General features: G+C 35.2%; 1 protein-coding gene across 4 annotated transcripts in view; it reads right to left on the bottom strand.

Moving 5' to 3' along the window:
* Positions 1–3,682: 3,682 nt before the first annotated feature.
* Positions 3,683–26,429, bottom strand: part of LOC110460185 (probable G-protein coupled receptor 139) — a 61,310-nt gene continuing 38,563 nt past the window's right edge. For 3 of the 4 annotated variants that reach the window (XM_021512952.1, XM_021512949.1, XM_021512950.1), the window contains exon 2: positions 3,683–11,669. In XM_021512952.1, coding sequence (XP_021368627.1) covers positions 10,425–11,660 — 1,236 coding nt within the window. In that variant the 5' untranslated portion in view covers positions 11,661–11,669 and the 3' untranslated portion in view covers positions 3,683–10,424. Of the gene's footprint in view, positions 11,670–20,568; positions 20,641–26,429 lie in introns of those variants that run through there. The other variant, XM_021512948.1, reaches the window with a different exon arrangement.

The following is a 26,429-nucleotide window of genomic DNA, read 5'->3' as shown; positions in this document are numbered from 1 at the left end:
GATGATGATAGATTGGTGATGATGTTGTTGATGATGATGATGTATTAAGATGATAATGGTGTATTACTATTGATGATGATTGACAAGGCTGATGATGATATTCAGTCACGATGAGGATGATGATGATGAAAGATATGACGATGCAAGAGACAAACCATGCAAATGGGAATTGTATGTATGTGGGTGTATGTGTGTTTATGTATTTATGTAATAAAAATGTCTTTAAAAATAAACAAATTATAAAAAAAAAAAAAATCTTTGGAAAATCATATTGAAACATGATAATCTTCTATGGTATATAATGTTAATCAAAATATTGCAAAGAAAAAGGCAGGGGAAAAACTGCAAAAATCTACATGAAATATGGGTGAATTAGCGGTTACAGCGAATGAATGATATAAGATAAATGAATAGGTTCTGCAGGAATACAGCAAATACATTTCAAGACAAATGGATATCCAACGGATAAAGTAAAATTTTCACATGAAATACTTTTGTTTTACCAGATACAGCTGATCACTAACAAAACGTATGCATTGTTTTGTAAATATGTCGAATAAATGACTAGAATAAGCAGGTTTACATTGTTCAAAAAGAAATGCTTTCTTAATTGCGACATCTGATTTCGTCGTTTTGAAATTGCTGGCGTGCTTGCTTTTTCCTTTTGTTTTGTTTCTTCTTAGTTCGTGGTGTTGTCTTTTTGTATTCATAGTCATTCATTCATTGTTTCGTATTTTTTCTTGTGTATTCTGAAGGCTATTATTTTTTTTTCTTTTTAGGCTATACATCGATTCCTGGACTAGACAAGGACAACAAGTACAGTGACGTAACAGAAGTAAACACTTGCCTAGAACCCGTAACAATGACCGACACTGGACACAGCTGGACAGCATATAAATCATGAGGCTGACAAAGATACATCAGCGGCTCTGCCATTACAGGCACCAGCAGGCGGAAGCTGTCTGCAAAGATCTGATATTCCCGTGGGAATTGTTGTCTGCTCATTACAATTGAACGGATAATATCGGTATCAATCACGTTGTTGATAAATAGCATACGTCACAAAATACAAAGGTCCTTTACCCATTCTCGTCTTTCTGTCAACACGATAGAATGTTCACGTATAGGAGTAATTGATATCTTCTCGTCATAGCCGTCAGAGTCGATAAGTTCCCATCCGATGATGCTCTAGCTCCAAGGTTAGTCGTTTCTGCAGATAGCAAAGCTGTATGGACATTCGTGATTTCATTGATGACGTCATTGTTTACATTGTATTTAGTTGCGTCGTGTGAATAGTCATCTTCAGATAACCCGAGGTGTTACTGTGTGTTTACCGACACAGGATATAATCCAATGATATAGATAGCTATCGTTTATATTATATATTGTTTTCATTTTTTCATCGCTAAGCGTTTGGACGTACATAAATCGTAAGTTGACAAATGATATTTTCGGTTGGCAATCCGTATGGCGTTCCCAATACGTTCAAATTGTGACGTCATGTTTTTGTAACGCTAAAAATGCTACGTTTTCAGGACATCTTACTCCTTTACATGACCTGATAAACGTTTAACATGTGAGAATACGAACTACTGTAAAAGTGGAAATTCTGACGTTCGGAAATATTCGCGTTGTGACTCTTTTTTAACTGATCGTTGTGGGGAAATTTCGAGTTTTTATTGAAACTTATCTTAATATTCATGAAGTATATAATCAATACATGTACAGTCGTGCATGGATAAGTTTGCTCTAATTTTCTATATTCTATCTTTTCAAGCTCATTTGCTCCTCACCTGAAAACAAGGACACAGATGGGTTACACCTGTGCGTGTCCGATATAGATCATTCACGACTGGAGGGTGTGTAGCGTACAAACTTTCCGTACCACTTTCCTAATATCAAGGTCAAAGTAATCAGTAAAATGTAAAATGTGAATATAATGCTTGTTCTGGCTTTATCTTCTGAAGACCCGAACGCCTTTTGATGAACATTCGCTGATGGATGCATTGTCATGGGACGGTAATTTGCATATTGCTGCCATGCGTGTAAACCAAGGTTCAAGGTCACGGCATTGGCTGTTACTATATTTATGCGTCTTATTTCACTCCCCAGAATGTGTTCTCCCCTCCTAAAGGCTATTCAATATGTTTGCTTTTGCACATTTGTAAATAAATAACCCTTTAACAATGCGGCATCGTAGTCTGTCTAACATCACCTAATTCTGTTACTAGTTACTAAACTGTTTCTGAATCTGATTGGTTATACCCTGTTACTATTTTAGCTATAGTTATGCAATGTCAGCCGTTTGAGTAAAGTATAACAGTTCAGAAGGTTCAAAATTAAAGTTCAATTGAGAAATCCGTTTTTTTATCCAATCAGGACGGTTCGTTTCCTTGAAACTCTATATTATTAAGCTAGGTATTATTTTCTGTCAACTGTCGAATCGAACTGTGATTTTTATATATAAAATATCTATTTCGTTAATGAATAGTATTGTCATTTATTGCAGTCTATACTGTGATTGATCAGCCCACGGAGAACTTTCCAGGGTCTATAAAAGCATGGTATCGACCGACTTAAAGGTTAAAATTGATTAATGTTTCATTTCATCTCGCCATCTCATTGTTCTTCTGGCATCAAATTATTTTTCATTTTTTACCATTTTGATCCTGTGTAATTAAAATAAATCAATCAATCCATCCATGTGATTGATTTGAACAGTACTGATTTATATTAATTGCATGGAGGATATAGGCAGCAAAATCTGTTTGTAATGTTCTGTAGTCGTCTGCACCTGTGATCATGACACAAGATAGACAAGGTTAACGCATTCATAATTACCACAATATGTCATTACCAAGGGATGGTTGAACTTTTGAATATGAAAAAGGTACATCATATAGATAGTTTTATCAGGGGTGCACAATTCCCCTATCCCGACACCCCAGGGCTAGTAGATTTTATTCTAACAGCCAAGGAATAAGATGTGAATTTTCCAGCGTTGCGGTGTAATCCTGGGACGGGCTCATTAGTCCAGCAACGTCGAACGTGGTCATTGCCTGGATGGGTAGACATCCGCTCGTAACACTATGTTAGAGCTGGTGAAAATGGTCAGTATTTACAATGAAAATCTAAGTCATTATTGCAGATTATTTCAAAATCTGTCTGAGAGCTAGTACTCGAAATATAAAACTGTGTATCGTTTTTTATATATGTTTCCTTTTGTACCTTTCGTTTATTACAGCGTTTGGTAACGATGAGAGTTATTGTAATGACGGTAGCATTAGCAAAATATTAGCAAACCTCACATCATGAGCCATGCCCTGACCACCAAATCCGTTTATTTATGTCCCTTATGATATTACAACCAAAGTTCCAGAGACTTTAAGGCAATGAAGGAAACTAATAGACGTTCGTTAATCCAATTCTTCACTATAACGTATCAGGCAGTTAATGGTTACACCCGCATCATCCTTGGCTGGTTCTAGCCTTTAATGCGGGTATTTATTTCCATTTTCCTGTAATGATGTACTGTGGCTAGACGGTGAAATTGGTCTATATCGCGTGGTTACATAATGTGGTCACTGAGGAAACGCTATCCCATTCAATCTCTTCGACGCAATTGATATGGATGCATCCATCGACTGTTTGGCTGTAGACACAAAAGACAAGGACTACAGGGCAAAGAGTAAACTATGTTTTAATATAAGACAGCGTCAATAACGGTGTATCTCGCAATGGAGTCGTAAAAAGAATGGACTTGTTTACAAAAGCGCACACATCATTTACAAAATATGCATACGGTAATACTGAACAAATACGAGAAAATGATCGACTAACAGATTGTCCTTAATGAAAATAATTGAAAGAGGAATCGATTTACAATCAACACGTGGAACCAGACAAAGATTTTCACATTAGATAGTTAATTTCTGTACATAACTGAAAATTTAACAGATAATGCAGAGCAATAAAGACACGCATTTAAAAAATGAACGTGAAAATTAAGATCGACTATTCACGACTATGTAAGTCATCTAGGGGTCTTAAAAACGTGACGATAATGAGAACTTACTTAAAAACACAATATACAAAATTCACTGATCAATTTTACGTTTTCTCTTTAGACTTTAGATTTAAATCTAAATATAACAACCACTTATGATTAAAAAACATCATTTGGAAATTATGCATCAAATTTATTAATATTTTCATTATTATGAGTAAAAGAAAATGTAAGTCTGGCTACGCACACTTGCAAATTGAATCCTCTTCGTCAATGTTGCATATGAAAATATAACGTCTCGCTCTTGTATCCTAATTCACCATTACATAGACCGTTTAATTATGCACATGCATCACAGTGTTAGTAGGTTTGTTACTTTAAACACAGAAAACAAAAAACATGTTATTTTAGGTTTGGTTTACTCCCTTTTTTCAAAACCTTAAACCAGCATTTTACACAAATATGTTTTTGACACTGATGCGTGTCTTTAAGCTAAAGGAACTCTTGCGGTTGGAGATATGGTTGTGCAGTTGCAAATTAAAGAGGTTTCATGAGTGTACCTGGTGGTAGTTAGGGGGAGGGGGTCATAACATTCATGAGTTTGGAGGAGCTATGTGTTGTGAATGAGGTGAAAATGTATGTTTGATTTAGAGATTGGAGTTCATTTTGAACAGCAGGCAACAGATCTAGAGTCTTCTTGCTCTAAAGTAAATTTTGTTTAAAGTTAACATTAAACGTTAACAGCCCTCGAAGACGACCATTAAAATTCTTGGTCTGTGTGAAGTAAACGTTAACGTGATTTTAAATACAAGACTAATTTTTCATGTGTGTATTTCAAAATGGAAAAAAATAAAGGAGTTTTATCAAGGAGGCTCTTAACTTCTTTACCAGAGTCTTTCGAAATTGAATAAGACCTCCTTATGTAATGCATACTAGATCTATAATGTATTACCGTCATCCCCTAGGCGACAGTATAATAGTGCAACGACGAATGTTGCTGATGCAATAGTTAAATTTTCTTAATGTTTTTGTAACATGAGACTTTAATTAAGTTCTTAAATGGTCTTTGCTTCAGGAAAAATCTCGATAATTTTTTTCCTTTTGAAAATAGAAGTAAGCGAAAAAACTGTTTTTAAGATTATGTCCTCAACTCATTGCAATGAGTTTCAATGGAGCAATGCTAAGATGTTTCTACATGTAACAGAAAGAACGGTCGTGAAACTGGGTTATGAGTACATTTAATTTAGGTGATATTAGGATTTCCGAAAGACACCTATAGGATTCCTTAAAGTTACAGGGAACAGATTTGTACGTGAAGGGCTGCTAACATGACTGTGATCATATCGTTTCGTGTATCTTATATCGAGCGCTGAGAAGTTCCTGACTGGTATTTTAATGGAAGTTGGTGTCAAATTAAATTAACTAATTCATTAATTGGATATTCCAGTCCTTTTTATTAGGGGTTAGTCAACAATCTCCGATTTCTATTTACCAACGACACGAAAAGGTCAGTTTACTTATTGTATTTCATACCCAAGTAGTTTAAGAAACTGTATGGGGTGAAAATTACCAATTCGATGTCTACATTTAAATCTTGATGTAATATTAAGGTCGAGGTTTTGAATATTATCAAAATCTCAAACCAGGTTTAAAAGTTTTTTTATAACACAAATCGAAAAACTTATTTGTTATGTAGATAAGATATCAACAACAACAAAATCATACTCACAAAAAGTAATAGTTTTTTTATATAGTGTGTAACTGATGAACAAATGCATAAACATTTAAGAATAATAATTGGATGAATGACATTATTTATGTTATCAAATTTCCTCAACGTATATAAGGCGAGGAAAACTCTTCATATCGAGTTATTAATAATAAACTCAATATCATAATAAATTAATGTGCATTTACAGAGCGTTGCAATATATACAAATCACTTGTTAGTTACTGTAAATCAAGTACACCTTTGCGACATTAATATTTTCGTAGGGCAGTATTTACATATTTTGTTACTGACATGACAATATCACAATTGCAAATCAATTTTCGCGAAAAAATAAAACAAAAGAAATCACTCGAAATAGATCAAAGGAAGCACCTATATACACATTCAACATTTCGGTGCAGCAAGCCAAACTAAGCCAAAAATGTACTGCCCCATCCATTTGGAACTCATCAATGTTTTCCAAAACTTATGTCGAGCACAGGCAAAAGAGAAACACATTTTTTAACGTCGGAAATTTACAACATCTCACTAAAACGGATAGTTTATTCTTAAATTAATACTTAATGTTTACCGTGCTGGAATAAGTTCAATAAACGGATGAGGTGGGTTTTTTTATAAACCCAATTACAGATATTTGATAAAACGGTAAGTACTAAAATCTGAAACCAAAGAGAGGCTCATAAACAACTCATTTCTAAAAATAGTCTTTTAAAAAACTCCTCTATCGTATTGACAATATGATATTGTTATCAGATTACCCAATTTATCGATACAAGGGACGTGAAATTCACGCAATCACAGAAAAGCACAACAATCTATCGCAAAATTCTATCAACCTCTTAACTGTCGTAAATAACTACTTCCGCCATTTTGTCTCAGACGACATATATTATTTAAAAAATATTTGAATTTGCATTCAATTATCTTCAAACACAAATAGAAATTTGCAAAATATGAATAAATTACAATTCATGAGTTAGTTTCACAAGTCACCCAGTTTGGTTTTTCCATTGCTAATATGTCTACTTTTCAGGAAAAAATGTCTTGACAAATACTATGCTTTTATCTAATGTGTCGACTGCTGTAAAATAAACGCACATTTGAGGTATTTCAAATTTACTTATGACTTGCTATTATAATTGATAAAGACCCAGTTAATACAGCAAATTAAATACGCTTTACAGTAATTGCTGTAAATAAAGTGTGATATTAGGTAGATATTAGGGATATATTGATACAGACAATTTAAATCCTGTTATGAGCATGTTATCTACTTCTGAATGTAAAATATGCGTTCTGTTATAGCTACCTGTGAGAGACGGACCTATGAACTCAACTATGCTAAAAGTATAACGATATGTTGAAGATAAACATAATGGTGATGGAATTATGAGTTGTCTCCCCCTTATATGATTTATCAGTTTGTAGAATAGTTTGTGTCAAACATATCGAGGTTAATTATACTTACACTGAATCAGACAAAGGGCACTTACAAATCGTTATAACTTGTTTGTAGCATTGTAGAGTATACTCTTACTTAATTAAATACTGAACATTAAAATTTAGATCGCTGAAAATATTTCCGAAATTACATCTGCTGTGTTTAAACGCCAATTACTAACATTAAACGGATTATCTTCGTTGCCGATTTATTCAGTTATTGTCAAATTGATGTCATAGACATGTTGATATATAACAAAATTGAAATACCTCAAAAAATGTGCACTGCTACCCGATAAGTTGTGATCAAAGGACCGGCAAATGATATCATGGTTCATCAGCTGTATGACATGAGTAGATAGCTGCATCACAATTTGTTTTCTAATGAGAGCTTCAGGATCCCGTACAACTGCCGAAAACTGTAGCTTTGGATTCAATGAAAACGTGATGTGGCATAACGAAAGCTTTTATAAACCTCTTTCGAAAACAAATTACCTTGTGGGAGGGACTCTTATGTAGTAGCATTAATGATAAAATAAACAAAAACAGAATCAACAACAGAAGTCTGAGTGACGGATTACAACAGGACCAGGCCCTGATTCGAACTATGGACCTCTTATAATCATAGCGCGACTCCTGCCGAAATGTTCCTGGTCAATTAGGTATTGTTGCCAACTCGTGTTATAGTTATAGTTATAGCCAAAACGTATTTTAGGAGAAGACACTGTATGTGTAGAAATCTACAGTGGAGTTATATAATGGTTTGCCTGCAGTGGGAAAAGATCCTCAAATAGTTGATTTTCCTTTTAATACGTCATAAGTTTAATGAATCTGAAACAGCCAGGTCTTCATTCATTTTATGCAAACACAATGATGAATTTGAATTACTATCAATTAAAAAGACAATGGTTCAACCAAAACAATAAAAGACATGAGCAGGGCATCGTTTCTTGCAAAATCACAATAAGCAATTACTTGTACATCCGTCTGTCCTTTTTTGATGAAATGGAGTTTACATGATAACTGAGTAACAAGTCAATATTCTCAAAAATCATCTTTTAATATGCAGGTTACCTACTCGTAATACATGTGTAATAAAACAAAGCAAAATATGAAACAAAAAGGGATTCGGGAAAAAAGAAATAATTCAGAGTATTTCTGTCTTTTGGATACAGCGATATAAATGTCATATAATCGTAGGTTGAATCAAAACTAGCATTGCTCAATAACACGTTTTCTGTTTAGATTTTATATATTCTTTTGGCACTAGAAGGGTTTCGTAGGATGAGATTGGCTTTGTGATTTATGTCCCAAAATTGTCACAACATAAGTATGGAACACATATCTATACCTTCAACACACAGAATGGTCCAAAAAGTGGAGCCAACATCATGACTCAGATGATCACAACATTGACCCGCATTCATGAAACTATTCTCATGCTTACACAAGGATTCTGTGCTCAAATCAACTTTCTTGTATCTTGCTAAAATGCATGCGAAAGAACAAAACTTTCAAGTATAAACATTTGAATGGCATTCGGTCAGATGTGTTTTCAATGTTTCTCCATATCATTGACAAATGACAATGTTTTTATAAAATTCATTACTGGAACAACAATTTGAGCTTGGGCACAGAATCTGATTTTGGCCATGAGAACGGCTTAATGAATACTGGTCCTGATCTTTGTCGTCAGATCTGAGTTTTAATGTAATATAAGAAAGGTCGAGTGGGCACCATTTAAAAACGGGCACATTGTATCAAGGATCCATGAGTCAAGAATACATTTGTCTATACACATAGGCTATACATTGCAGTATTAAGTTTGTGAGAAAGTTAAAGTAGTAAATAAAACCTAAATGAAATTGGAAAATTCTCATTTTGTCACATCTGAAATTATAATATATCAAACACCAAATGTCACATCATACCTTTATAATATCGAAGTACTCTGTGCTATTTTAAGGGGTTTGTCATCTTTTAATAAATCAATATATATATTTTTACAGAGCGAACTGAATATATTTTTCTATCAAATTCACAGTATGTCAATAGTAAGAGAAAAAATAAACATTGAAAGAAATGCTTTGGAATATTTTAGTCCGTATGAATATGAGGTCTGACGATGATTAAGATAGGATTCAAAGACCAACATGAAACAAAGTTTTACACTAGATACATGTTATATCTTATGTATGAGCTAAGACCATAAATCAATCGTCACGAACCCTTTTTTTTTTAAAGATATACGTTTGTTATAAATGTTGTGAATTAATGTAACTAGCTTTATATTTGACACATTAAGGTCATTTGGAAGCTTTGGTGTCTTCTTCACCAACATCAGATGAAAGATATTGAACTACTTAATACATTTAAGGAGAATGTTTTTTTCAAATTTTACATGTTGGCAATTTTACTTACGGAGTCATTCAGAGCAAAGTGACGTCAGATTCCATTTATGACATATTATTAGGTTAAGGGTTAAGTAAAGCATTTACATACTGTAAAGCTAAAAAATTTCGCGGGTTGAAATTCTCGCGTTATGATCCTTTATACTAATTGCAAACAGAAATTTTCGCATTGGCAATTGTTCTGAAATTTTAAATAGTCTATTTATCTATTAATGAATTTATATTTGCGTATGGATATTTTCGCGCTTATTTGCACTACGCTAAAATCGCGAACATTTAAACTTTTAAAGTGTTCATTTCTTGTTTTTAATAAGTAGAAATATGAGATTTTTTTGTGAATGTTTCTGAATGAAGTCATTGTGAATCAAAGGATGTTATGTTTATTATGTTCTCAACTTTATTTATTATAAAATATATATATACATCATATATTGGCATATTACTTTAATCTTTAATGTTATATAGCGCGATACAAGATAGTCCAGTAACATTCTAGAAACCCTAGGAATGTGTTGCAACAATTCCTTATCTTTACAAATGACAATGGTCTATCCAAGAATACATCTAAAACATTCATTGAGATTTCTTTGGCGTTCCAGAATGATTGGTTATCAATACACCTGTGTATCTGTTTAAATATTATGGCGGATAAGAAGCACATTTACATACACGAGTATGTTAACATGCATGCACAATCACATAATGATGACGTCACATGCATACATTCTATATTCGTCAAACGTCAAGCACAAATGACGCTAGCAGATATATTGGGATAAAATCAGAACGTTTACATTAATATCAGAAAATATGCACAACTTTATCACATCGTATTTCACAATGTTGTTTCCGTGGGTTCAACCACAGGCGGTTCAACGTCGTTCGTAGTGCTCGTTGTACTGTGGCCATTGGCGTGACCATTGGACATGCGCACTGTCAGGTTTTTGGGGTTGTTACGCAAGCTACCACGAAGACTCGTGTATTCCGTTGTCCAATTAGGTAAAGCCGATTTCATTTTGAGGCACACAAGGGACCTCCACATTCGCTTAAACTCTTGTCTAAATACTTTACCGGTTATACAATAAATGTAGAAATTACATGCATAATGAGTTAATCCGACTTCTTCAATAATTGTCTTGATATACACATAATCAAAATGTCTTTGCCAAATAGAATCAGGGGGATTTAAGTTTTCGGGGTCCCCCATGGGGAAACTATAATACAAAGTCACAACGATTGTGACAGGCAAAGTGGTGAAAATTTGGTAAAAAGACACGGCCAGCAACATTACAGTTGTGGCCGAGTTCTTGTGAGTTCGTGATTGTAGGTGATTCTTCTCAAACTTTGACAGTCGTTTCGCCTCTGCAATTACGAGGATATTGAAGACGAGGATAAGAATGGGAACAAGAAAGAACACTAGTGCTTCAACGCACCAAGTCCAAATCGACCAGAACGAAGCCTCGTTATTTCTTACCACATCCGCCCTCAGACTGCAGCGTCCTCCACTGTCGTAGTGCCAAAAATAGCCTTGAATACCGTTGATGAAAAACGAAAATATGAACAGACATACGATGACTACCTTGGCTCTTTTCGTCGTGCAGAACTTCTCTCTTGAAAACGGATGACATATGGATATGTATCGTTCCACTGTGAAAGCTAACACCAACAACGGCGACAGATATTGAGACGTCAGGAATATTATGGGATAGAATTCACACACGAACTCGACATCCAAACATCGAATACCCCATTTCTCATTAAGTTCATACACTATCTGCAACAAGAGAAATACCAAATCCGCCATAGCGAGAGCGGCGAGATAATATCCGGACGAATTTCGCATTCTTTTCTGCAGCCAAATCACCAGCGCAAGAATATTTCCCGGAAATCCGACGACGTAAACGTAAGGGGTAAGATATTTGTCAATCATGGTGGCTTCGGGACAGTGTTGTTTGTATATATCCCACACCGAGCTAGGAGGGGTCCCATTGTCCCCCGCGGCCTCGGTATGGTTCAGCAGAGACGGAAAGGGCGTGGAAACGTCATAGTAGATCGTCGAATTATTCGCCATGCTGGCTTCCTGAAAAGACAGAAGAACGACCCTTGATTAGATGAATATATTCGATAATGCCTATAAATATTAGTTTTTACAGAAACGATTATGAGAGGAATGACACGAGTCTTGATTTTTTTCATTTAAAAATTAAAATTATCATATTATTTCTTTGTCCTCATCAATGCAATACAATATGGTTTCGTAGATGCAATCCAGTTTGGCTTATAAAACAAGATAAATACAACTAGTAGGTGTATAACGCAAGAATAACAAGATATGGTGTTTAAAGAGAAAAGAAAGTAATTTTTCTATGTTTTGAAACGCTTCATTGTCTCAGACTGTTATAGGACGGGACGTGATACACTCGTGAATCCTATGATTCATCTGATTTGTACAAAATTCAAAATAAAATATATTTCATCTAAAAACATTTGCGGCGTCAGTGTTGACGAGTCTAACCTCAACAGAGGCTTGAGAAAAAAAACAGTACATACTTTTATTATTGTTTGTTATTCCTAGCAAAGCATTTTAGTTTCAAGTTTTGTAATGTAAACGGTAGTTTTGTTTTTGCAATATTATTGGCGGCGTTATCAAACTTCATTCCAAAATTAGTGTATATTATATTATACAAATAGTCTAATATTTTAATGTACTGCATTGTTTTAATACAAATACCGGTTTAAAGCGTTATACAGTGCATGAGTATACAATCTACCTATAAACTCACAAAGTCAGTAGTAAACTGGGATATCTGTATAAAAATATCTAATAAAAACAAACAAATATATAGGTTTCACTTGTTTCATTATTTACATATTGCGGAATATTTTGTTACGCCCGACTTAAACAAGATATTTGTTTTACGAAACCTGCTGCTTTCCTGTTATTTCAGAGGTAGCCAATCGACCTATGACTATCTGAGTATTTGATAAACAAAGAGTCCTATTTCATAATTGGCCATGTTTTATCCAAAAAACTGCCGACAATAAATAAATATTCATTTCTTTATAGACGCACATGTCCTTCCATATCAGAAACTTTAACAGAATTCACGTGCGTTTTGCTTTTTTATGCTTCGATTGATTTCAATATCTGGCAGCGTTTGGTGAACTTGAATTTCATCCAGTTTTATTTATAAAGATCAAATGAATTTCAGTTATCTTGATTCTAAAACAAGTCTGTAATGAGATTTAATCTATGAGGGACCTAAAAATAAATCGTTCGTTTATACGGCTTATACATTAAAAGCTATAGAGTCAAAATAGATGAGATTGTATAAACGATCGCCCACAGACCTTGGAGGAACGTGAGTGGGTGACCTTTGCTATATATACACAAAATCATTTTATAGTACTAAATTATACAAATTATATCATTATCTTTAACTTTCAAATAGACACACGATTGATTTAGCGAGAGAAAATATGCATAAACAGAATATTAATAAGTTACATATCCAATTCAGTGTTTACTTTGTGAAGCATCACGGGCTGAAATTAATCGAACACCTGCCTCGAGACCTTCTTAATCCAAAACGGAGAGAAATCAAGCATGACAGATTACTCTAATGGCTATATATGTGCAAGATTCGAAGAAAGAATGGTGCATTATATAACATGAAGTGGGGAATATGGCACTCCTGGCAGATTCGAGGAAGGGGATTTATTTGAATATACTATGTACACTGGAGAACAAAAACCTGCTGCATCAACTATAACAGTAAAGATCTTTGCCTTTGACACCATTTATTACTACAATTTGTAAGCTTCCTTTCTCGTGGTACAAGGACAATTTTCTAGTTTCCTACGTTACCGTCCTTTATCGATGTTTTCTGCATTGCATTATCATATTGCCTGGAGAAGACGGCTTATAGTTCCTCAGTTCGCACATGTGACCAAAACATATTGAGCCGAACAACTCTTGGTTATGTGAAATTAGTTCGGATAACATATCTCATCTTTTTCAACCAAAAGTTGGTTTTTGTGATGTCTCTATCAATACCTTGAAAAGTTAAGAAGTTGATGGTCAAAGGACAAAGAGCATGTTTAGGTCTTTAATATGCATGTGCTCTAGGCCTTTGTCGTAGGTCTAACTATTTTGCTATGACCTATTCTTAGGAGTTGACACAATGCATACCTTTTGGTATGGCTGAACAGTACTATACCAATTGAGCAGAATGTTTCGTTTCTTTGTTTCTTTGTTTGTTAGAGGGTTTAAGGCGAAGGTCATGTGACAACGATGTCCACTGATGATAGGGCCACTCAAAAACCACTTTGGACACTGTAACATGAAATTCTCCCTGGTCTCATTTGTCGTACAACGGGCTTACTACCAGAGAAACCTAGGGTAACATCCCCGATAATAAAACAGTAAATCAGGAAAGAAAAAAACCCCATATACTTCAAGTATTTAGACAACTGATCAATTTTGATATCTTCTTTGTCTCCTGAGCAGACGACACAGTAGGTAAATGCGATTCTGCAGGTTACCCACATTTATTCGTCTTAAAGACATATGCAGTCTGATAAAGCAGACCAACTTTTTTCTAATAACCCTCGAACCGGTAAGGTACAGTTATATATAATATGTACTAAGATTTTGCCCATAGATTTGCTCCCATTAATATTTCATGTATATCTGATATTCTGAACAAAGTGTGTCACAGGCTTTGAGATGAAATAGATGACTATATTAATGCAATCAATAACCTCTCAATCAAGTAGGACGTCTATTTATAGAAACTAGGACATGGGAATGAACTACATTGCTATATTTATATCTAAATCAGACTTTGAAACTTGCCTTGGCTATACCATCACAGAGATTATATCCCAACACAAACAGAATTATTATTAATCGTGTGCTTTTAAGGTGTGAAATATTTATCTACGATAATGGTATGCAGAAATTAAAAAAACAATGTCCTGAGGGAATGCCTTTTATTAGGCAAGAACAAATATAAAGTGACATGAAATTTTAATTAGGAGCGATCAGTACAAAGACAGATATTTAGTACTCTTCTGGAGCCGCGTGAAAAGGAACTGTCTGCATTCGTTTTTGACCAGGGACATTATTTTGTACGCCAACTATTGTAATCAAACATCCTAGCATTTGCATACTAGAGTATGACGTTGACAGAAAAGTATATGCATAACCATATATGGATGATATATAAAGAAATAGACACCTCATAGGGACTGCCTATTTTTCTAGAAACTCAGACTTGCCACGCATGGAACAAATGCAAATGTTTACCCCACCCTACCCATGTTCATTTGATATTATTGCAACTGATGCCACATGTTGAATTCATGAAAATTGGTTCATACTTCACTTGAAATATATCATGTAAATTTTAAATTCATGTTTACGAAAAATGTTATATCGATTAATCATGTGAAACATCGGTATATACTGACAAAGTTTGAAAGAAAATCGAAATTTGAAGAAATAAAAACAGAACTCCCTGGGGTATAAGACAGGAAGGTGACGTGTCGTTGAAACTGTATAGATCATCATGTATAATTTATGTGTTAGGATTGATTTTTTGTTCTGCTGAGGTATTTGGGTACATTTGATATGCCTACATGATTTTGGTTTGGTTTTATTAGGTTCAGGTCCAAAGACAGGTGACGTCATTTAAGGGCATGCCTCTCAGTGTGTGTACATTGTACTTTTGCCTTCCTGCGATAGCGCGGATCTGATGCCAGCTTAAAAACGTGTTTACTTGACTGAAATAGCATGACGAAAGCATTGGTCTTGAAACATACCTGATGATGTCTAAAAACAAAGCGAAGTATATACATATACCACATAAACTATACACAACACTATTTTATCGGTCTGTTTATATTTTGTCCCAAATGCGTGCACGGTTTTACGATCATCGATTTAAACAAGACCACTTCATGGGAAATTGAAGCGTAACGTTATCGAAATATTGCTCGGCGTACCAAGCTGTACATGTCTTTCTTCACATCTTTAACCATGTGTGACAGTTAAAAATTCAAAACCATGATAGTAAAGGTATTGACTCATATTTTGGTTCACATGTAAATATTGCAGTTCTTTTCCGTTTATGTAGTTTACAGGTCTATAAAACAAAGAGGTCATGCAGTGCAGATCGGCGAATGTGTAGATTATACATGCATAGGTGTGTTTGTGTGTCAGGAGATATGCGTTTGTCTTATAGGTCGGCGTCAGTGCGTTCCGCTAGCTCCTTATCAATTGGCAAACGAAGTGTAACAACCTAGGCGACTATGCACAGTTAATACCTCTCCGAGTTTATTTGAAAACCCAACTTGTATTATATATCAGATATTACATGGCAAAATCAGTAATACCAATTGCGGGGCACAGACTTAACATGGAGGCTTACATATTCCAACAGCATAGCACGGGTACGTATGAAATAAGTCAGTGTTTATGCGAGGTACTGTAAATTCTCGCGTTTTTAGTATTGAGTAAAAAGCGAAAAATATACAAACGCAAATATCTATTCATAGACTATATAGAAATTAGACATATGAAATACATATATTTCAGAACTATTTGCAACGCAAAAATGACAACACCTTGATCAGTGTAAAGAATCACGACGCGAAAATGTCCACTCTCGTAAAAACTCAATTTTACAGTGTACAGGCTCAGACAATGATGATACATATAAGGGGGTACATACTATACCAACCACAGACTTCATACTTAATGTAAACTGATCAAATTCTTTTAATTTTATCAATTGTAAAACTCTATTGGGACTTAAACATGGAAGGATATGCTGATTATATTTGGAAGTCAGGAACTTATCAACCTTACATCTTAAATAAGAATTGACATTGGTGTTTATGGAAAGTCCCCTCTCAGCCAAAGTTGTTCGTAGTCATTTGAATATATGACAGTGACTGGTCATTCCATTGGGCGTGAGGTCAAGAAACGACCAGGGTAATTGCTATAGCACCGCGTGTGCATTAGTCTGTAGCCCGTGTCCGCCCTGTCCCATAATCTTGCAATGTTGTCATTGGCAACACAACGTCTGCTTCAGATATTAAGGAAATCACGAACATCTACCTCACATGCGCGTTTTACGCGTGCATCTGCTTCACACGACATATGTGTATTTAGTTTCGTACATCAACATGTACACTAGACTTGCATATGTTCTCATTTATATTTGGTACGAGTGCACTTGGCACTCCTTACTTATTTTGCATATACTTAATTTCGCGGACTGATCTTGCATCTGTACTTTTTCTATTTTCGCGAGAGTATTTTTCGCGTTTCAATCTGTGTGTGTCTTACCTCATATGTAAATGTAAGTAATCATTCGCGTTATATATGATTTTAAAGGCAGCATCTTCCTGATTATGACGTCAGCTATTGCGATGAAGTTAAACAGGAAATAAGTAAAACAAATTGAATTCGCGATCACTGCCTTATCCGAATTTACGCTAAATTAAATTGCATTTGTATTATATGAAATGAGTCTAGACTTTTTAATTACAGCGAGTGAATGGCCTGCTATCTGATACATCATAAACCAGACCGGTTCCAATTGATCAACGTAGGCTGGGAAACATGTTTCGGGAAAATATAATTGATTTACATAAATAGATAAAACTGCAAAACTACATCTACAATACAAACATTTTGCAATCAAAAGATTAATCTGGACGCCATCTTGAAATGTATGACGGTAATTAATATCAACTCTTGCAAAACCGCAATCAGAACAGGAAGAGGACACTGATATGTCTGAAACAAATCTGACGTCTAATCCTATTGCACATTTATCTACCAATAAAACACGGTTTAACATAATCAAAACAACAATTTTGATTATGTTACCTTCTCGCAGGCTCCGCGGGGGCGGCACAGTCTCGGAGACAACGAGAGGCTGAATGAACGAGATTTCATCGAAACTGATTTTCTTTATTGGCCAACAACACGCATAACATAATGGTACATGTAAAATGATAATATTTACTGCGTAACACGAGAGCCCATGTCCAAACCATTTAAGCAGAGTAGCGTCAGGGAACGACATTTGAACTCGAAACCCCGATCGTCTGTTGTCTAGCCCCAAAGGTTCTATCAGAATCCTCTCTTGATCAATACATCTAGTTATGCAGAGGAACACTATTTCTAACAGGTATAAGGATGTCCAGAGGATTCCTCATAATACATTATTCCCCACAATCTATCTGTATTGGTACAACAGTCCCCAAAATGTACCTACTAGTATATTAATACAGTTTTCCCCACAATATACCTGTATCGATACAGCATCACCCACAGTGTACCTATTTTGTTACACAACGGAGCATCCTGTTGTTATTGTAAAACAGTCGAATAATATTTATGTATGCATGAATTAACATTATGACGTATAAAATAATTAAGTTGATGCCAATAAATGTTCTAAAAGTGTGGGAGGAGGTTGATTGGTGTGAAAATATGACACACATGACAAGCACGTGCATTTTACGACAGCTGTCTCCCGTTCTCAAGGAAATTGAAAATTTGAAAACAAAAACACATGAATCTTTTAATTACACAAGGAAGTTGCTCTTTTAAAAAATAAATTTTATAATCTTCTTGTTTTCCTGTCAGTCCTTCAATTTGAATATGGAAAACACAGTTGACAGTCTCGCACGTGCAGATATTATTTTAAATTATTTTCGGTTGATTTGCAAACGGAATAATTTCATTAATTTCTTTTAAAGGTAATTAATTAACGCCATTTATCAAGGAAATATTGCGCCTGCTCCTCACTACGGCCCAATTAGTTCCGAAAAATGGTATTTTAAACATTAAATCAATGATATTTTCATATTTATTATTACTGAAAATGGATAATGAACTCCTGAGATTTAAAATGATTACAACCAGATAATTAAAACAACATTACATTTTTCAACAATATTTTTTTTTCAAAAAGAAGAAAAATGAATTGAAAATTTTACTGATCGTATCATTAACAAGAATACGACCACGAAGTGGTACATTTATAATTTTCCCCGCTCCCATTTGTTGAATGTTCAAGACATTTTTCAAATTTGTAAGGCTCTCCAGAAACAAACGCACACCGACGGCGGACGTCTGGACGGACGGAATCCGTTTGTTGACCCCCACACACCCACACAAACCACCCCCAAAGCCCCTGCCAACAACATTGAATAGGAGACTATTAGGCAAATGAATATACTAATGTCTTCTTTATATTTTAAGATAGAGATTAAGTGTGTATATATGTATGGCTAAACATCAGGTCTGTATTGCTAAACACGATATATGTATGGCTTAACACCGTGTATGTATGGATAAACACCATACATCTATGGCTTAACACCATGCATGTATGGCTAAACACGATACATTTATGGCTTAATACCGTGTATGTATGGCCAAACACCATACATCTATGGCTTAACACCATGCATGTATGGCTAAACACGATACATCTATACACTGTAGCTTAACACCGTGTATGTATGGCCAGACACCATACATCTATGGCTTAACACCGTGTATGTATGGCCAAACACCATACATATATGGATTAACACATGCATGTATGGCCTAACACCATGCATGTATGGCCAAACACCATACATCTATGACTTAACACCATGCATGTATGGCCTCACACCATGCACGTATGGCCACACACCATACATCTATGGCTTAACATCATGCATGTATGGCTAAACACGATACATCTATGGCTTAACACCGTGTATGTATGGCCAAACACCATACATCTATGGCTTAACACCTTGCATGTATGGCCAAACACCATACATATATGGCTTTACACCGTGTATGTATGGCCAAACACCATATATATATGGCTTAACACCACGTATGTATGACCAAACACCATACATCTATGGCTTAACACCATGCATGTATGGCTAAACACGATACATATATGGCTTAACACCGTGTATGTATGGCCAAACACCATACATATATGGCTTAACACCATGCATGTATGACCAAACACCATACATCTATGGCTTAACATCATGCATGTATGGCTAAACACGATACATCTATGGCTTAACACTGTATATGTATGGCCAAACACCATACATCTATGGCTTAACACCATACATCTATGGCTTAATACCATGCATGTATGGCCAAACACCATACATATATGGCCTAACACCATGCATGTATGGCCAAACACCATACATCTATGACTAACACCATGCATGTATGGCTAGACATCAAGTACATATATGTCCATTTACCATGTATGCCCAAACACCATGTATGTCCGTAAACCATGTATGTCTAAACACACTGCATGTCCAAAAAGACTGTGTGTAATTCCTATTTACCTGTGACAACCCGTCTTACACCTGGCTTGACAATAAAAATTGAAATTGCAAAACTGAGGAGAATCTTCCGTCATGACTTAGACACATCTGTGATGTTTACCAGTGTCGCATGTTTTTAGGTCTCAGTGCAGTGTAATTGTATGAGATGATGGATGGTTAGGACCTACGGTACCACACATGTGAGTGCTGAATTTGTTTTATATCCCAGCAAAAACAAAAATAAAAAACCAATATAGATATGCAAAATGTAATTAAGTTTGTAAATATAAAACGAAATAAATATATCAATAGAGTAGATGAATGCATGATCCTAAATGCAATTTTTACAGAAGTTAACACTTTTTCCCAATTTCACGATTTTTTAAACCTTTTTAATCACTTTAAAAGCAGAATTATAATAATACTATTCACTTTAACTTATTTTGCGTTAAACATAATTTGATTTCATCTATTTGGTAACAGTCTGTGATTCCGTAACCATCATGTTATAATCAGAAAATGTATATATACATGTACATACTAATGTATTCTTAAAATGAAACTAAAAATAGGCAAGCAAGAAAACCACTTACCAAGCGATTTAAGATCCCCATTTAAACGTGAACGAGCACTCACAAGTCACAAATAATTCATCTTACGTGAGCACGAGAGCACGTGCTATTCCCCTTATTGCTTATAAATTGTCTCCTGTGACCATCCTTACGCTAAACCACGTTTGTGTTATGAGCGACGCCTGTATCTAGTGAAGGTCTGTATGCCAGAGTGGAAAATCAGATTAACGTTAGCAAAATGGTTTCCAATAAAGTGTCCAAATGAACACTTGTGTATGTGTTTACAAGTACAATACAGGGTTTAGCATTTAATTCAACATCCATCATGAGAAACATACCGAAATGTATTGGGGACAATCTCATAGCGAATAGTAACGTGTCACTGGGGATCTTTATTAGCCAATTATAACAGTGACATGTCCGGGATAGGAATTCACTGATAACAAATTAATGTTGCTGGTTATTTCCTGGCTCTCGGTTCTTCTTTTGTATTTTCCACATTCCTTTATAAGCGGGTTTATTACAGATGTATATGTCCGGAAGCGCTCTGAAACTCATGCGCATTTACTTGTCTATGTAACGCGAAGCACTGACTAGCATATACAAAACGTCACTAATGGACACTAAAGCAATGACCAAGATGTAGATGACGTCACTAACGGACACCAAAGCGATGACCAACATGCAATTTACGTCACTAACTGACACAAAAGCAATGACCAACATGTGAATTACGTCACCAACGGACACAAAAACTATGACCAACATGTGAATTACTTCACCAATGGACCCTAAATCACTGACCAAGATATCAATTAAGCACCAACGGACACTAGAGTTCTAATCAACTTTGAGTCACCAACACAAATAATAGCATGTATCTGCACATACATGTACAGTGTATGGATTTTTTTTTAAAATGTCCCCCTCCCCCTTCCCATCTCTTGTTTGCTTGTGGATTTGGAAACGTCCTTCTTAAGTTCTAACTTAAACTTGACATTGGAAAAAATCAAGGAGGTAAATGCCCGAAAAGATCTGTATAAATATAAATGCGGATAACATAATATTTATTTACATTATATTGTATACACAGATTTAAAGGAACATCTGTTTTATACCGGTTCCCAATGTTATGCAAACAGTATGCACGATTCGGTCTTGAGTATTGATATTTCATTTGTATACTGACAACAACTGTTGAAGACTAATCTTACGCATCTTAAGCGTCTTGCATTACGTCGAAATAATCATTCTTAAATGTGAACTGTTCACCCCCAAAACCAATTACAACAGATCTCCAATAACGAGATAGTGATGCTCCCATTGGCCTAGTAACGATCATTGGATTTCGATTTTATTGCCAAACACGACCCGGGACTTGGAAGATGAGAACATTGATGATTTTTTTAAATCGATTCGATGTATAACCTATTTCATCGTTGAATTTTCAATATTCGATGTTAAGCACACTCATTGTGAATATAGTCAATTCATAAGACCTGTCCAAAGTACACCAAATCTACAGATAGTATTTTTCTTTATCATGTGTAAATACTGCCTGATGCATTAACGAAGCCCTGAACGAGCATTGCACATTGATTATATCATCATTTGTCAAGTCAATATTTTTTTACTCTATAGATACAGGTGCTACCCAAGGTGATCCCACAGGTACTGTTCTATCTGCTGATTTGTGATATTAGTCTAGTACATATATTTTTGCGAGTGTTTGATTTTTTTTAAATTTTCATTTAAACGCCTCAGTAAGTGATATTTTAATTCAAAGACATACCGATACACAAATTGAAATATTTAAATTAGCTATTGAATCTCCATGCAATCGTCTGTCTTCAAGGATCTTGTCTAAAGTGATGGATAATTCGTTTAGGATATTTGGGCTTACAAGTTTTAATGACTTTTCCGAAAGGATGAAAGATATGATTACCAGAGTAAGTTAAGTCTTAAATATGATCATCCGAATGAGCAGAGGTTTACGGAAAAGCTGATTTTCAGGATTATTGGGGTTTCCGGATTATCGAGATTTCCGGTTTATAGGGTCTTCCGGTTTATTGGAGGCCGGATTAATGAGATGCCCCCATTTAACGTACAAATATAGTACAAGCAGACAAGATTGAATAAATCTGATACAAATACACATGTTATCTGACACACCAAATTAATTTCTCATGAGGTTTCAATGTTGGCACACAACCTACCAATATGGTTAAAAGATGATTTATCTTAATAACGAAACGTTCTGTGAACTTTCTTTATCTACCACTGATTCGTGAAGGCCGCCATTTGATCAATGGGCTATGTATAAGGATATATATATATATATATATATATACATTTATAAATACAGGTAAAAGAGGGGGCTGGACCAGTCACATAGAAATGATATATATGTGTGTATACAAAAAGGGGGCGTGATCGCCGATAAATCAATGTTGACGGATGACTGATGGTTTAAGTATCGTTGGACAATGTAATGGCGTTGATATTGAATATTATCATTTCAAAATGTATGCTTTGGCGATTAAACTCATTTTTAATACCTAATGATATTAGAAGAACAATATATCACCTGGGTTCAGACGAACGTGCGGGCCCTTGTCATCTTCTACGTCCTGGTGTCAAAGCTACCTACACTACCAGTTATTATATAGGTGAACTTTTCTTAATCATTCACACTTCAAAATATCATATGCACATTTTTATTTTATTTTTTCTCATCTTTTAAATCAGCTCCCACCGCCCACCACCAGCCGCCCCCACAAAAATAAATCTGTTCACGTGAAAGCTCATTCAAGGTAACAATTGAATATAAGTATCATACCTGAGAATAACATATTCAAGTACAGGGACTAACAATGACTATGCATTGATTATTTTTCAAAAACATTCATATCTTTTGCATGTAATTTTCTTTAAAATATAGTTTGAAAGTTTGACTCAAAACGCCATTAAAGTAATGAAGCTTATCGTGTATAATATGAAGAACTACGGTAACAGCTCAAATCTTATTTTTATACATGATTGTAGTTATTACGGTAATTAGGTTTTTACATCCGTACCCTGCCCAGAGTCGATCTATAGTCATTTCATTCCTTAATGACTTTTGTCCAAACTTCATACAGAGGCCAAGTACGAGCACGCATTGTACATCAAATGATTGTCTGTTTCAGAAACCAAATGTCAAGGTCACCCTAACCGTTTTTAGACAATTGTCAAAGAACTCAATGACATCAATCTAGCAAGTTCAATTGTTAACAGAGTTGATTAAACTTTATACAAAGGTTGAATATGAGTATTTCAGGAATCAAAGGTGAATGTCACGGCTACGTTGTATGACCGAGCCCAGGAGTCAAAGGTTGCCGAAAAATAAATGTACGTTTATCTAGTTTTGCAGTAAATCTGCCGTGCGTGTTTTCGAGCACTTTAGCGGTATATACCAGATATTATGAATTTATGATTAATTATTTGTTGATTATAATCTCTCTACATTAGATACATTTGAAAGTGGTTATGTTTCATTTTCGTATTATCTTCAAAACTAACGTCCCGGATACCGCATATTGGATACCGAGCGCTTGGTGAATATAATATTATCACTATAGTTATTGCTTTCCATTCAAAATGCAAGGCCCATGGGAATCAGCAATGCTTTAAAATGAGGTGAAATGGACAAAGTATGGAGTCTAAAATGACCAACTGATGTCCGACTGGCAATCGGACGCTATGGACATCTCCCCATGACGTTGTCTAGAACATTTTTTTCCGGGATTATCCTTTTTCGCTCAACAAATCAATACTGTTATCAAACTATAATCAACATAATGCTTTGCCTGTTGCCCCATCCTTTTTCGTATCTACGATCAGAACAATAAAATATTCCGAAATGAAATTAGATCGTGTTTGTATTTGTTTCCAATCGTCAAATGTCATAAATATTCACCTCCGGTGTTTTTGTTCCTTGTAATTGTAATACAGCTTATATTCGAGTCTGCCTATGTTTTTTATGTATCACATGTCTAGCGTATTGTCCGGCTTCTATCGTTCTCGAAAAATATAAGACCAAATAAAGACGGGTGGCAAGGGAGATAATAACGGAAGGAAAGAGAATAGAGTGGATAGGAGAGAGAAAATACAGATGTAAAGTTTTGCAATGTTCAATGTGTCCCAAGCAAACGAAAGAGCTGAAAAGCCACGATTCTTCAGGTTTTCCACATTAGTCGCCTCATGTGATAGCATGGCAGATTACTGTTTCGGTTGTTTTGCTCAATTATGATTTTACCGTAATGTCATGTACTGTAATCTTCAAATCCCAGGACATGTATATATTTTACGTTTTAATTGTTGAACAAGAGTCTCACTGAAGTTGATGTGTCGCCCGCCCTGCTTGGGCTGAATGATAGCCGATTGCAATTAACACATGATGAAAGAATGTTTGATAAGATTGAAGCAGCACGAAAACAGATTGACTTTTTATAAAATCAAAGATGGCCGCTGATTGATTGATTCTAAAGAAATTTGTTGAAAGTTTCAAGCAATCATACATGTAGCATTCCTTCAAGGGTTATCGCACACGAATTATGTGACTTTTTACAAAATCCAAGATAGCAACTGGCAACCATGTCGATTTTCAGATTTACTTAAAAAGGAACAAATTTAGGTTGGTAATTTATACTATGTACAAAGTTTCATGGAGATCAAAATATTCTTTTAAGACAACGCCGGAGTGATCTCTATTATTTTATCTTTGATTCGCAGGCAACACAAAACAGAAACAAAACAATCTTCCGTGAAGTTAATGAATTTTAGTATGCCACTGTGATCTTATAATTATATTGAAGCTCCAAATCAGTAGCAAAGCTTAAATGTGGATACATAACAGCTTTTTACGCAGCTTTCCGTACTGCTTCAGTCCCGATACAGGTAACAGTTAGATAAGATTGTAAGTAAAAAGTTTATTAACAGGTTATGGCTTTCCTCAAGGAGCTGGGCTAAGACCCCCCTTGTTTCAACCACTGTCATGTTTACTTCTCGCGAGCGAATGCTTCAGTGCAAATTAATAAAACAAATGCTCTGTAAGACACCTACTTGGTGTGTTTAGATATTCATTAGCATGGGGTCAATTTAAAATACATTTCTGATAAAACTCTGTCTATGTTGGAGTCTACATGTTATATTTCCACTTAAAGAAAGGGCAAAACAAATAAACAGAATAAAATATTTCTCGAATAAGTGTTTCACGTATATTATCATCCCGTAATGCCTCTGCATTTCAATAGGAAATATCTATATTTACAATTCTAAGGTTGTTAAGTACATTTTCAGGAGATTGTCTATCTTGATGATATACTTTAACCATTTAAGAAATCAGCGGGAAAGCTACACCCTGCACGTGCTATCCGTAGTAAGTGGCCCGGTTCTGAGTGCGGCTGGATCGACCGAAAACCCAGACACATATTCCCTGTATAAGTAAGTACTGGTGAACCGAAAGTAAGGATCACGGGGCAATCGAAATATGACAAATTAAATTAAATCTTATAAATTTAATTAAGGCCGTAGTACACGTGCGCCGGGAGGAGATTGATTAGCGATAAGGCCCCGACGTTGTTTAATGGAAATGGAGTAAAAATGGCAGCCTGCCTCATCCCAGGGGAAATCCAAATCTAGCTTTATATGTGAATTACGTGCAGACAGTGAGGAAAATGTGCAAATCAACAGATTATTAGGGATTTTTTTTTTTTGCATTTTAGATAAAAACCTCCAAAAATCAGGGTTTTTTCTAATTTTTAACTGTCGGGTTGTATTTTGATATCTAACACATGTTTCAACATTTCACTTACCCTATAAAATGACAGGAATATTATAAT

The sequence above is a fragment of the Mizuhopecten yessoensis genome, unplaced genomic scaffold (assembly GCF_002113885.1).
Source record: "Mizuhopecten yessoensis strain PY_sf001 unplaced genomic scaffold, ASM211388v2 scaffold10331, whole genome shotgun sequence".
NCBI lineage: Eukaryota > Metazoa > Mollusca > Bivalvia > Pectinida > Pectinidae > Mizuhopecten > Mizuhopecten yessoensis.
The sequence above is the reverse complement of the archived record's forward strand: the minus strand, read 5'-3'. Positions and strand labels throughout refer to the sequence as shown.